Here is a 15,366-nt window from a genome sequence, read left to right as displayed (position 1 = left end):
TTTCTCTTGACTGTCTTGAATTCATCATTCTTGATTTATGGCCGTCCAACACTTCAAATTTTAATCCTATTATTACTTTGTACAGAGTCAACTTGAATGATCCATCATAACAATATCTGAGATAGTGATCATTAAGGCTTGATGTTTAGGAAAAGTCATATTTTTTCTTTGTCTCTATTTTCTTGACTGATTTCATTTTGGTACATATCCGGTGATTATGGTTACAACTAAGTGATCTTTATTTGTCATATAAATGTATATTTTGGCTATTTTTTGTCAAAAGGTCGCATTTTGAGCTATTTTTGTAGAAACGCCATATTTCGGACACATTCCAGTGGTTTGACGACAGCTGTAGCTGTGCAAAATAGTTTTCAACTTACTGAATGGGAACAAGTGTTCACAAAATATGAATCTTGTCATACACTTCAATTCCACCCGCAGAGAAGAATGAAAAACGTATGTAAGTTTGGACTATAGATCCTGCCACCCTACTGTAATGTATTGAAAGATGTAAACTTAATTCGTTTCATGGTACTCAATTTAAACTTCAATGCATTTGAATAATATTAATTAAATCTGGGCTTAAATGTTCCAAAAAAATGTTTAAAAATAGATTGATTTCTAGTTTTCTTGTACTTCAAACCATCAGTGCAGGGTGCAAACATGTTCCGACTTTCAGAATGTTGCGTGATCTGATAATCTTAGTGAACTTAGTACTTTATAGATATGTATGCAACCAGGTGAGTTGCCCATGCGGTTGGGAGCACGCAGCTGTGAGCTTGCATCCAGAAGATAGTGGGTTCGAATCCCACTGTTGGCAACCCTGAATATGGTTTTCCGTGATTTCCCATTTTCACACCAGGCAAATGCTAGGGCTGTACCTTAATTAAGGCCATGGCCGCTTCCTTCCAACTCCTAGCCCTTTCCTATCCCATCACCATAAAACCTATCTGTGTCGGTGTGACGTAAAGCCACTAGCAAAAAAGAATATATATATATGTATGCACAAATGTTTGATAAGTGATTCGAGGACAATAGACTGTGAATAGCTGCTAAACATGCATATTCAGAAAATCAATATGAAAATAAGAATAAATACAAATGTGTATCAAACGAATTGCCATTTTGATTTATAATTTATTTATTTTTGATCATATTTTGTAATTTTTTGCATCATATTTCATCACTTTTGAGGTCATATTTGCTTACTTATTTGGGCTATTTTTAGGTCATAAACATCGGAGCCCTAGTGATCATTAATACAGGATTGTTGGACCTCCCTGAGAGATAGGCAGCTTCTACAGTAAATAAATCAGATAGTCATTTCATTGCAGTACCCAGTAAACTTTTTCTGTTAGGCCAATTTACCTGATCTATATGTTGCAAATTTTTTTATGTTAGCATAAGTTCTCACATTTAAATGAAAATCTTTTGTCATGCCGCTGATGACCGGGATTTTGTATTTATTTATTTTTATGAAGAAAATGTTATAAAGTATATAAATACATATTTATATGGTTATATAAATGAGCTAAAAATATACAAAATTTGGTAAGGGAATAATTAAAAATGTGGAGATACATATATTCAGATTTTGTGCCAGTTTTCGTAGCCCAAGGTGTTGTGTGTTGTAATACATGAGTTCTGAAATCAAAATGTATTATTTTATTATCCCTGTAAGTGGAAATGATATTATTTCTAATAGGAAAACCTACCAAGTACCTTTAGCGAACAAGATATTTACACAAACCAGTATATTATTATTGGTAATTATAATTTATTTTCCTTTTGAGAGCCTTTCCATATTATTAGATAATTCAGATTTCCACAGCTCTACTTCATCCCTTTCTAAGAGAATGAATTGAAGATGTACTTGTTAGCTGTTCCTATTAAAATCATCCTGTTTTCATGTGTGTTTGCTAGGGTCAGATTTTTATATGCAAAATATTTATTTTAAAAAAGAACTGTTAGAAAATAAATTATCTTCTTTTTTCATGGTTGTACATGTACCATAAACAAGGCACTCTGCAGTTTCTTGGGGTGGAAAATACCCTGGATTTGAGTCCAGTTTCACTGTGTGATGCCCTTCCTGGAGCCAACTTAATGTAAAGGGATGTATTAACTACTTAGTATTTCTGTGGCGGTTGGTAGTGTGGTGTTATATGTAAAGGAAGGACTGTGTTTTAAGGTGAACAAAAATCCCTTTAGGCAAGCAATTTAGTGTTGAAAACATCCTAAAGATATGAGCTACAAATTTTAGGCAAATAAAATAAAATGAAGTATGAGAATTTATTCCTAAAAATGACAATCCTTTTCTTAGTCATCGTTACGTGGTCGATTTGATTAGCAGTTTGTCTTTTTCTACCACTACGAGTGCTAATGAGAGTCAATGCAGAGTTTCACTTAAACCCTTATAAAATTACATTCGGTGTGGACATTTTTCAAAAAATCAAAAATGCCTAAGGGTATTGAACCAAGGAACACAGTACAGAAAGAATTATGAAAATAAGTTAATTTGGCCAGGATTTGAATCAAAAAGAAAACAAACAAAGAAACCAGGGATTTTAGCTCTTTGATAGAGGTATCCAAGACTCACAATTTGAAACCTATTGGGGCCCTTTATCCCTTCAACTTCTGGCACAGTTGAGAAATTGATTAATTTTGTTTTTCGTAGTATGGGGGACCCCTACTTTGTCTGCTAAGAAATATTTTCAACGTTAAAATGTCAAGGCCTTGTGCCAGAGGAATTAACAACACCCCTGTAAAAGTGTACATAAAATACACCCTTGGTAAAAACCCTGCCTGTTGTAAGAAACAGCTGAAAGGGTGACTCCTATGGGGCTCTGAATTTGGAGGAGCATAGGTTAGTGACCACATGACCCTTATCTGATCTCCTTCGATCCCATCTGACTTTGTCAGTAATAAGTTTGCACATCCTTTGCAGTTCTTCCCTTTTATTCTTTTAGAGGTCAGCAGATCTGAAGATTGAATTCCTCTTCGGCTTTCCCTTTGAATTAGAATCGAGCGAGGATGGTTACATAGATGTACAGTACTTCTTCTTAAAATAAGTCACAACCACCAACTACACGATCTATAACACTTAGCAACTTGCTTAGCCTTTTGATGTGTTCATGCCATATATACAGCAATTTTAAAGTTTCTTATTTACTTTACTTTTGCATATGAAGTTGACCCTAGTTATAATAATAAGTTTTAATAATATACAATAAAATTTGTTGAGGCATGTGCTTCTTTTTTTTCTTTTTTTTTTTTTCATAGGTCAAAGTGAAACCTTTTCTGTTAAAAATACTGTATATGTATGTAGAGCCTGCCATGTGAATTCTAGATACTTGGTCATTTATTAAATTTATTTATATATAGCTTTATTCCTGTTTTACAGCAGATTAGGCAGTGTAATGAATAGAAACTTTAAATAAAACCCATAATACCAAGAGTTACAATATAAGAAATAAGGGAGAAAAAAGCTTGCAAGTGACAAATCAAGTTATAATTTGAAAGAGAAGATTATGAATATGAAAACTTGGAATAAACACAATCAGTCCCAACTGATCTGAATTCAGGGCTGTCTCCCAGGTGGCAGATTCCCTATCAGTTGTTTACCTGATTTTATTCTTAAATTATTTTGAAGAAGTTGGGAATCTATCGAACATCCCCCTTGGTAAATTATTCCAATCCCTAGTTCTTAAACAAGTATTTGCCCCTATTGGTCCTCCTAAATTCCAACTTTATATTATGATATTTTCTACTGTTTATTTGAAAGTGCCCTTTTTGTACTATGTTATCCTGTTCGTCCTTCTCCGCTTGTAACCGGTTTCCAGTGGTTACACACGCATAGTAAAGAAAAAGGAAAACTTAAATTACACGGCATTTTAATATCTTAGGCACAAAACAAAACCTCAGATGAACTCCATCAAGTATCAAGAAATGAACATCGGGTTAGGCAATTATAAGAACGGGGGTGGAGCAGGCATGGGAATCCTACCAGGGCCATTGGGATATGTAGGTTGCGGGTTTCTAGAAAAATCAACTGCGATCGCTTGATCTGGGATATTATTTTCCAAAATAAACATTACAAAGAAAATTCAAAACAAAATCTATCAATTCAAAAATCCAGGTACGATATCTCAAAACAACAAAATAGATGTAAATTGCCAAGGGCTTTTCTTTTTTAAGTCAGAGAGGCTAACCAAAGATACTTTAACTTAATGCAACTTCCAGAACATAACGTTTAAGGCTAATAGGAACCACATGATACAAATTAAAGTGAACGCGCTTTCAGACAATCGTGCCACATAATGGAAACAAGGGGGAAATCAGAAATACTTAAACTTGATGCAGAGGCCTGTTCAACTTGCTTCCACATCAGAAACACTTCTATGTGGAGCAGAGGTAAAACTAGCATGCATCAAGTGATACGAAATTATATAGGCAAACCCTGACGGAAATAAAATCAATCTACTAATTACACGGTTTACAAAACTAAAAGAAAAGGGAATGCCTCCAAAATCAAACAGGCAGGCCCAGCTGAAAAGCTAAGGCATCTGAATAATTGAGTGGCGAGTCTGGGCGAGTAGGGGTAAACTGCGATGTGAAAATACAAGCAAACATTAAATATAAATTAAGATGGAAATGAAACCAACAGCGCTTACCCCAAGGCAGCCCATCCTGGGAGGGAGGGTCGCCGATGTGCATCTGATCACTGGACTGACAAGAAACGAAAAGACCACAGAATTTTGCCTTGCTCTCTTTAGAAGGCAAAGCTGGCCCCGGTGCAATCGCCAAGTAATCAATCAGACCACAGAAGCTTCCCTCTCGCCACCCAGATCTACCAATCAAAACCCCTTACCAAGTCGTGATGTTTTCACAATATTCCAGAACATCCCCTAACCTTAATTGCGAACTTTCCATCTTCCAAAATTAGTAAAAACATGCTTCTAGAATCGACAGTGGCAGACACACCCTGTTCTGAAAGTCTGCGTTACGATTATTTCCAGAACATTACAAAATATCACTCAACAATAATAATAATTTACAGTTTAGTAGCTACATTTCCAAATTTAGATAGATAAAAGGAATACAAATAAAATATTCTTCAATAATATTTTACACAACATAGTAAATGTTTCTTTGAAAGAGACATATTCCACAGCTCTCACCACTTTTCCTTTTCCTCCTCCTTTCCACACGGTCACTCTTGCTTTTTTCCTTTCCATTACTTATATTTTGTTATAACTTTAATCCTTTTGAATTGTTGTGAACGTCCCTGTAATTTTTTAGTTTATTTTACATAAAAGGGAAAAGCAATGCCTTCAGTAGCTGTAATTCAGCACTAAGTATGATAGAGCAGTTAGCTCCATATCCAACTACCATGTCACTCAGGCAATACACATTTCTGTTGCAGGTAGAGTGAATTTTCAACATGGAATTAAAACACTTTTCCTTCCTGACAAACGAAGCATATCTGTGCTGTCTGGGAGTCCTGATATTCTGTGGGGCCAGTACTTTTTTTAAACATCCTTCAATGATAATGGGAAGAATTGAAAATTGCACATGTCCATACGATACAACCATTTATTCAAGACCAATTTTCTCATTTAGATTTATCAAATACTTAGTTTATTGCTACAACCAGAGGTTCTGTCTTCTGCTGCCCTTTTAACTCTGCCTATGTTCCAAAACCCATCTGGCTCATAGTTTCTTCCAGATATTTCTTCCTTGGACTTCCTCTTCTCTTAATTTGTTCTAAAATTTGTTTCAAAAAACTGGTTATGCCTTAACCCCTTGACATACAATTATTTTACTTAAAAATACACTAGGAAATTTCCTTCATTGGCAATTCTAGGGAAGGAGGATTCATGTTCGAACAAAGTTTCGAACTCTTTCATTTTAAGTAGACATAGAATTGCCAAAATTGCTCAGTGTGCTATCAGGTATATCTGAGCCACCATCTCTTTCACAAGTGAGTCACCCAGGACTATGAGGAGTCAACATTTTTTTGACCTTCCTTCTTGCCCATTAGTTTTTTATTCTTAAGGATTGTTCAAATTTACAATATTACAATCAAATAAGAATTTCACAGAAATGCATTCCCAGTTTAAATTCATGTTTACGAAGCATAGTGGGGAAATTGGTTAATACATGACCTAAAAATGTAATAGGGCCAATGACCAAGATGTTAGGCCCCTTTGAACAACTAGCATCATTTTTAAGTTTCTGTTCTTTATTGTAATTATGAGCTTGGATTCACATGGCATAGATTTACAAAATGTAACAGAATATACTGTTGAAGTCATGAAAATAACACTTGCACAAAAATGAGACCTCCAAGTTTGTAAGGTCTAGACTATGGATTGGTACAATGATATGTCACGTGTTTTGGTACCTGCTGAAAAAGCCAAGGCTCTGCTGATCAGAAGTAGAAGAGTGGCTGCTTTAACCATATCTTTATAAAAATAGAAATATCACATACATTTATTAATAAATAAATAAATAAATTAATTTATCTATCTATCTATCTATTTCTTTCTGTGTGTTTATGGCTGCATTGGACCACTGTAGTCAATTTCTGTCCGGTCTTCTATGATGTTTTGTGGTTTTTTCTTTTCTGTTCTTCCAGTATTCCTTCATTCTATCTGATCTTTGTTGCCGTTCTTCTTCTGAAAATACCCTTTTAGTTGTTTCTCTTTTATCACATTTTGGTAGGAATCTAATTTTACTATTCTTCAATTTATTTACTTTGTTTGATTTATTCTTTAAATTCTCCAGTGTTATGTCTAATTCATTCAAGTCTTCTTTTATTTATTTTATCCAGACAGGTTGTTGTTTTTATTTCCAAAGCTTCTTTTCCAAAATTTACTTCTTTATGGTATTTATTTAAGTATTTATCTATCTATCTATCTATCTATCTATTATCTATCTATCCTACTCCTGTTGAATAATACTGAGGGGTGTGCTCAAGGCTTAATGTCTCCATCCAACAGACAAATCACCATCAACAGCATCTAATGCCCTCACTCCATTTGAACACTGCAGAGAGGTTTGGAATTGAATCCAGGCTTCTGGCTCACAATCTACAATCCTACCCCGCTAACCCATATTCTGATGGTGAAAATTTTTACCACCAATTGGACTCAAACCGCCTAACCATGGTGTCAGACCAAGTGGACTTGACACAGTTTAATCATGATAACCAAAATTACTGTGTTCTGTGCTGGCACACGACACATGAATGACTTCTTCTTGTTATTATTTCCTGGCTGTAAATGTACACATAAATTGGCACTCGTGAGCTCACTCTGGGTTGGCTCATCTCGTGTGGAGAGAGTATGCCCAACATTCTTGCATTAGATCTAACGGCACTTCACTTTTCATTAAAGCAACCTCAGCAGTGTATTTCCATGTTGCCTTAAGATGCCCTGTGCTTCTTTTCGGCAAGAGCTTTCTATACTAGATGGTGTTCATCATGTCTTCTGATTTGGCTATACCAGCGGAGCTGTTTTTCCTCCATCTTATCGCTGATGGGCACGACTTCAGAAGTTCTTTGCACATGCTTATTGCACACTTCGTCATGCAGAGTGATGCCCGCCGACCATCGCAGCATCTGCATCTCTGTGACTTGCATTCTCTGGTCATGCTTCTTCCATCTTGTCTGACATTTGGACCGGGCTGAGTGGCTCAGACAGTTCAGGCGCTGGCCTTCTGATCCCAACTTGGTAGGTTCGATCCTGGCGCAGTCCGGTGGTATTTGAAGGTGCTCAAATATGTCAGCCTCGTGTCGGTAGATTTACTATCACCTAAAAGAACTCCTGTGGGACAAAATTCCGGCACATCAGCGTCTCCGAAAACCATCAAAAAGTAGTTAGTGGGACATAAAAACTATAGCATTATTATTCCGATATTTGGAGCTGTACATGAGGGCAGGCCAGACAGTACTTTTGTACACTCTGCCCTTCAGTTTGACTGGCATCCGCGTATAATGCACAAATGAATGACCTAGTGAAATTTAGATAGTCAATTTCTGGGTAAACTAAAAGACCCATGAAAAAAGTCAGGTTTCAGATTTCAGTTTATTTCCTACATTTTTTCCCATGAACAAGTTTTTTTTTTCAGCTAGAAAAGTTAAAATATTCTTGTTTACTGAAAATTTCAGTACACAATTTTCTGATTTCACTTTACTTGCTTTTATTTGTATATGTCACAGTGACTTATAAAAAGTTTAATTGTATAGCGGGAATCGGTAATCTTTCCTGAAATTACTAGAACAACATACTACTGTTATTTTCCTGAAATCACTAATCTTTCCTGAAATTACTAGAACAGTATATTACTGTTATTTTCCTCATCATGCACAGTAACATGTCTACGTGACAATCCATGGTCTAACCTATTCCATATTCTACTCAAAAGGAGGAAATAAAGTATTGCTTGACAGTTTGAAGTTCTGTAACATTGATACTTACTGAAGTGGTGCATTATTCTACAGAAGATCTCGGCGAAAATACATCTTTGGCAAAGTGGAGCTCTCTCGATCTCCTTACGGAGGAAGATCTCGATACTACGTCTCCTACTGCTGCTGATAAGCAAGGTTTGTTGGTTTCATCTTTGTGTGTGTGTTTTGTTATTGTGTTGGTGATTTTCTGTCTTTTGTAAATTTCAAGTGCTTTGGTTGCTTTGACTTTTTTTTTTTTTTTTCATGTTTAACAGACCATTGTTGTAATGTGTTATTTGGTCATCCCTTTTTTGGTCCAGACATATTTAGGGCATTAAAATTCAATGAATTTTGGTATCCCTTGTATTAAGTCATAAAGAATCTCTCACTTCCTACTGAACGTGGTATTCACTCAATAATTCAATACTAATGAAGATCATTCATTGTCGTCTTAGCATTTTTCCCGCAGTGGAACAGTGTCCGCTGTTTTGCAAGCCAACATCCACTTGGTTCTGTTGAGCGCATCGTTTTGAGCAAGAACAACATAGTGCATGTCTTTGGAAGGCAATCAAGCCACTGGTTTCTTTTGGGCCGACCACATGGCCAATTTTCAGATGATGTGATGCGAAATTCCATCTTAATAGATATGATATCTGAAGCCATCTCTTTTCAGTTTTGATTTGGTTAATTCATAACTGTTAGCTTCTTCAGTCTGCCAAAACTAATTTTGAATAAATACATTTATAAACTTCTTTAATAAGAAAACATATTTGGTAACATCATTATTAAAACATGAGGGTAAGGGCAAAAGTCTTAGCAATTATTTTTCTTCTTGCATGTATGTGAGTGAATCACAAACCATGATTTGTCGCGTGGAAGCTGTACAGGCACAGTGTAAATTCACAACAACAAATGACTCTGTAATTGCTGGTAGGAGCACAGGAGCTCTGTGAAATCAGTTGAGTGGTGAACATCGTGTGAAATGGAAGAAACCCATGTTGAGCAACACGCATATATAAAAGTAGCAGTTCTCTGGAGCAGAAATGCAAGAGAATGTCACAGTGAATTGGTGGAGGCCCTTGGGAAAAATACCCTCCCATACCATATAATTGCATGGAGGGTAAGAAAGTTTCAGCGAGGACGTGTGGCAACTGATAATCAGCAACGCTCAGGGCGACCTGTCATTGTGCGGGCCAACGTGGTACATGTTGTCAATGAGCAGCTCCTGGAGGAAAACAGATGATGGACATATCTCAACGACATGAAGTGCTTGTTTGACAAGGTCCAAGTGATGGACTTGCTCAGTGGATGTCGGCCTCCAAACTTTCCCAAAAATTGCTGTTGTCGTAACTCTCTCGAATCCATTTTCCAGTAACTGCAGACAATAAACACTCGCTCCTTCGTAGTATACTGATACATTTTCCAAGTATCCTGCCTGAACTTACATTTACACTACACTGCACTAGCGCTTAGAAACAACAACCAAGAGTATGAGATTGTGTAGGTACCTCTTTCAAATGTTGGAGAGACCAACAGGGAGGTAGGGTGGTGGCAACAATCAAACTGGCTGGCTGTTGGCTACACTGTGTCACAAGAATTGTAACATATCCCTGTTCAAATTTCATTGCAAGATCTTCATTGGTGTTCGAATTATCAAGGAAATGCCAAGTTCAGTAGCAACTGGGACATGTGTATAGAGAGATGGGAACAGAGGTAGAAAAGGACAATAGTAGGCCAGGATGGAGGAGAAAGCAATAGGAAAGACGTCAGAGGAAAAATATGAAAACTCAAGAGAACAAAGACAATCTTGACATCTTCAAATAAATGGGCTCTTTTGTCATCCATCCAATATCTTCAACATCCATTTCTCCTCAATCCCGATTAAAGTAGTTTATACAGTGAGTTTTTCTTATTGGCTGGCCGGCAAGTGCACCCTCCCATTAACTCATCACTCCCCGCTCCATAGCATAACAGCAAGGACAGCACTTTGCTCACTTTATCCATGGATGACATGAGATAACAATTAGTCATTAAGAATTAAGAAAATAAGCTCATAACTTATGACAACTTATGACAGGAGATGTTGTGAATGTTCTCCTCCTTCTATGGTTTCAATTTTAACACTTCGAAACTCCAGCTTCTTGTCCAAGTTGTCTTAGGGATTTTGTAGGCATATATTCTGATCTTTCTGCGATTTCATTTACTTTCTCCTCGTTAAGTACATCTTGTTTAACACTTCGCTTCTTATCAAGTAAAGAACCAGTTCCTCTCAATTTGTTTACGAGTTTCCACACGGTCTCTCTATGATTAGGGCGTACCTGGAAATTGTGTTACAAATCATCTAATGACTTCCCTGCAAGACTCTGTTTTCACGTAATTATCGTACATAAATACCTTTTCTTCCGTGTACACATGTGGAGACATTATCAGAATTATACCCCGAAGAAACACTTCACAACTCGAACAGTTGGAACAGATCAACACTCAACACGCGTTGTAGACTTGGACCTGAACTGCTAAGTGCGGGTGTTCCCATGCTTTTGCTGCTCTGTGTAACGGGAAGTGAAGAGTCAACGAGAGGCGGATAAGCTGGGTGCGCGCACCTGCTGCTGGCCAATCAATGAGAGAAACTTGCTGTACTTCCCAGCTTCATCAGACTTACACTCATCGATCTACAGTATTGGTGTGGGAAGTGTAATGATGTCTTCGGCTCCTTTTCTGTTGTTCCCTGATACTGACCAGTCATTGTATGTTCCTATGTGTCAGCATATGACTTAATTTCTCTCTTGTTTGTTGTTCTTTTCTATTACCAGTACTTGACCCAGTGGGCTCCTTTTATGTTTGTTCTGTATCTGATCACCTGTATTCATCTTCATTTTATATTTTCCCTTCTTGCTGTGTTTATTGAGCTTGCTTCTTATCCTACAATCCCCACTTCAAGACTATAGAACTATCAAGTTGACCCCTCAACAAGTGCTGAAGCCGACTCTTCTGATCAAGCTGGGAAGCATAAACAAGCTTGCCAGTGATTGAGAAGGAATGGATATATAACAAAGTCCAACTTGTAAGTTTGAGAAGTTCCACCCTTTCACCACTTTAAAATCTTAAATTCTTAGATAAAAATAAAATTAATTTCGAAAATAACATGAATTTATTTTAAAATTTAAAATTTTAAAATAATTTCAATATTTGGAATTTGTTATATATAATAATTCCACCGCGTACCAGGATGAAATTCATTACTTGTAAAGGAATGGATACACCAGGTAGGCAAAATAAACCTACCCCCTCCCTCCAGAAAATACTTACAATAGAACAGGGATTGATGACAAGATAGCCTATCTTTTTGAAGATGGCAGTGTATGAGGATGTGGAGAATATCATTGTCCTTTAGTGTTTTCATGTTTCTCCTTGTCTCCTCTTTCAGCTTCTCCCTCTTGCCATGCTAACATGTCATAATTTTTATCCTATTTGTTCTGTTTTCATTGAATATTTAATTATCACCACTTTCAACATATTAAATCAGAACACAATGAAGAGCTGTTAAGTACAGGAAAAAAATGGCCAACCAGATACCAGTGAGATCTAAACCCACAACCTTCTGATGCTCTTAACAATTGAGTTATGGTGGCCTAGGCCATATTTGTTATGCTGGAAAGGATCTAAGCTACTGGAACAGTTGCCAAATGGCTGTACAAGGAAAATGAGTAAAATCCACTCAGGTTTCAGTACGAAATTGCACAAGAAAAAAGGCACTGCATTTAAACAAACAAGCTTCTTTGTAAGAAATTGTCTATGCTATAGGACTGAAATCTCAGACTCCTCTAGTACTTGCATCTAACAATATTTGTAACTTTTTCCATAGTGTCAGACTTGTTTTTGAGCTTATTGCATTGTTGTATCGGGTTGTATTAAAAAGATGATCATTGTATTCGTTAACCTAGAAATTAGAGATGTACTTGCTTAACAAGATATTGTGATATTCCTTGTTTCCTGTTTCAAACACTGTTTATATCCTTCTAAAAGAAAACTTTGTTTTTAAGCTGTATGAAACACATTGTTAATACCTTAATATACACTCGTGTAGGACTATGCTCATAAGACTTTCTATTGTTTGGATTGATACTTTCATGGCCCATAATTGTAGACATGATATAAGCTTTTGTGGTTTCGCCACATCAAGAAAACAAGGTGAATTGTTTACGTTTCTCAGAGAACTTTGTTCTGTGTCTTCAGAAGAAAATCTTGGCTGTTCACGAGGAAGACTTCTACAATAATGAGGGTTTGAATTTAAGAATGCTTACCGTTCTATAGAAAGTGCTGCTCTCATTTGCTGACATTTTGGTGGTGTAGGGGTAGCATGCCTGCCTCTTACCCGGAGGTCCGGGGTTCGATTCTCGGCTAAGTCACGGATTTTTACCTGGATCTGAGGGCTGGTTTGAGGTCCACCCAACCTATGTGATTAGAATTGAGGAGCTATCTGACGGTGAGATAGCGGCCCCGGTCTAGAAAGCCAAGAATAACAGCCGAGAGGATTCGTTGTGCTGATCATGCAACACCTCGTAATCTGCAGGCCTTCGGGCTGAGCAGCGGTGGCTTGATTGGACAAGGCCCTTCAGCGCTCTTAGTGCCATTGGGGGTGTTATTCTCATTTGACACCAGATGGCTTACTGTACTCTAGCATTCTAAGTGGGAGCCAACGATACCATCTAAGCTCCAATTTACTTTGCAACGCACATACGGTGAAACAAGAAACATCTTAATTGGAGCTTAGATGGTGTCGTCAGATCCTGCTCAGAATGCTAGCGCATGGCGAGCCATCTGGTGACAAATGAGAGTACCACTTACTTAAATTCAAACCCTCATTATTGTAGAAGTCTTCCTCGTGAACACTCGAGAGTTTCTTCTGAAGACGCTAAGCAAAGTTCCCTGCAAAACATAAAGAATTTCACCTTGTTTTCTGAACACACAAAAGCTTATAATAATTTCTAGACTCTCTATTGTTCCCTCTCTAGATTTTCCTATATTTAATTAGATGAAATCCACTATTCAAGCAAGACTAAATGGCTCTGCAGTTCATATTCCACATAAACCTGGAGGCCCTGTAGATGTGGTCCTGACCTTGCTTGCTTGTGGGACCAAACCATACCTCCATGTTCCTCAGTTAAGTTTTCTGAGGGTCATGTGTCCAAGTGGGACTCGCCTGCGTTGAGACTAATGATACAAGCTCTCTGTATTTGCCAGTCGGGTGTATCAGGCACGAGCAGAAGGTGTTTTTTTTTATTTATTATTATTCTCTGGTGAACATATTCTCTTCATTTATTGTTTTTAATATTTGTGTATTCTTGTCTATAAATTAATTCCAAGTATTAAACTTCTGTTTATAATGTAAAAACATTGAACTTTGTTTGTAGCGGACAGCATCTTTTCTCACACGTACCTGCAGCGAGTAACGAGCGAGCGGGGCCGTCCGATGGTGGGCTCTGCTAGCGTGGACCTATCGTGTCCTGGTTCACCGGTCTTCTCTGGTACCCACATCTCTACGTGTCGTACCACTGTTCTGCTCCTAGTGCTCCACGCTGGCAGTATTTTAGGTGAATAGTCTGTGGCTGATCACACTGTGTCTTTCAGTAATAAATTAACATATGGATTTATTATTTAATCAATTAACGTATACAGAAAACAAGATAAATTTTAAAAGTACCTAATTATGAAGGGGTAAGCAACACACTTAAAAGACCAGCATAATAGTGAAGACTATAGTCAGCTGCAGGCAAAGGCCAAAAATTTATGAACTGGACGGAGAAAAATAGTTTGTTGTGACAAAATATTATCTTCTTGTTCTCACGTTATCCCAATTCAGAGGTCAGCTACAACAAAGAGACTTCTCCATATTTCTCTCTCTCTCTCTCTCTCTCTCTCTCACACTCCCCTCCTGAAAACCTTTCTCTTTTAGGTGATCCATAATCCTGTCCCTCCATCTTCTGCCTTCCTCTTGATCTATTTCCTGTCACTGGTTTATCCATGCTCTCTCCTTGTCCCCTGTTTCTTCCTTGCATACAACATGCCCATTCTGTCCCAGTCTATTTTTCTCTGATATGTGACTCAGCTGTCCATCAAATATCTTCATTTCTTAGTCTGTCTCTCAGCAATACCCCAATCATCTATCTCAGCATTGTCATTTCTGTTCTCTCCCTTGTTTTCACTTAATATACCAGTACATGTCTTATCCCTGTTTTAGACATATTTTCTTATCGCACACAATTCTGGCCACTTCTCTCCACTACCTTCAGCCTGCTTTGATTCTCTCTCTAACATTGTTTCCATATTCATCTTCCTCACTTATCACTGATCGTAGATATTTAAAAAAACGTTTTACATGTTTGCTCTTGTCTAAAATTTGCATCCTTTCCCTATCTGTTCGTTACCATCACTTCTGCCTTTTCTGCATTTACTTTCAGTCCTCCTCTGTTTTTGACAAAATATTATCCTTATACCAAATACATATGTACAAGGGTGTATTGAAAATTAATGCGTAATATATTTATTTTTACAAAATATTTAATGAGTAGGAAAAAATGTATACAGAGAAATCAAGTACAGGTTTAACCTATTTTTTCAACATGTACAAATAACCAAAAATCATAAAGAAGAATATATTTTTAAAAAAACACTGTTATTCTTAAAGTCTTGTTGAAAAGTATCAATAGCATCAGAAATATCATGCTGTAGAAATTTTCTTGATATTTCTGATGCTATTGATACTTTTCAACAAGATTTCAAGAATAAGTGTTTTTTTTATGTGTTCTTTATGATTTTTTGTTATGTTTGTGTTTTTATGTTATGACAAGTTGAAACCTTTTCTCATGGACTTTTAATGTTGTGTTTTTCTAGAGCATTCCTATAAACTTTATATT

At 36.9% G+C, this 15,366-nt stretch overlaps 1 protein-coding gene across 1 annotated transcript in view; it reads left to right on the top strand.

Moving 5' to 3' along the window:
* rdgB (retinal degeneration B) overlaps positions 1-15,366 on the top strand; it is a 689,086-nt gene that overhangs the window by 550,033 nt on the left and 123,687 nt on the right. The window contains exons 12-13 of the mRNA XM_067154865.2: positions 8,504-8,605; positions 13,864-14,043. Coding sequence (XP_067010966.1) covers positions 8,504-8,605; positions 13,864-14,043 — 282 coding nt within the window. The remainder of the gene's footprint in view (positions 1-8,503; positions 8,606-13,863; positions 14,044-15,366) is intronic.

The sequence above is a fragment of the Anabrus simplex genome, chromosome 10 (assembly GCF_040414725.1).
Source record: "Anabrus simplex isolate iqAnaSimp1 chromosome 10, ASM4041472v1, whole genome shotgun sequence".
Classification (NCBI taxonomy): Eukaryota; Metazoa; Arthropoda; class Insecta; order Orthoptera; family Tettigoniidae; genus Anabrus; species Anabrus simplex.
This window is presented reverse-complemented; position numbering and strand designations above follow the sequence as displayed.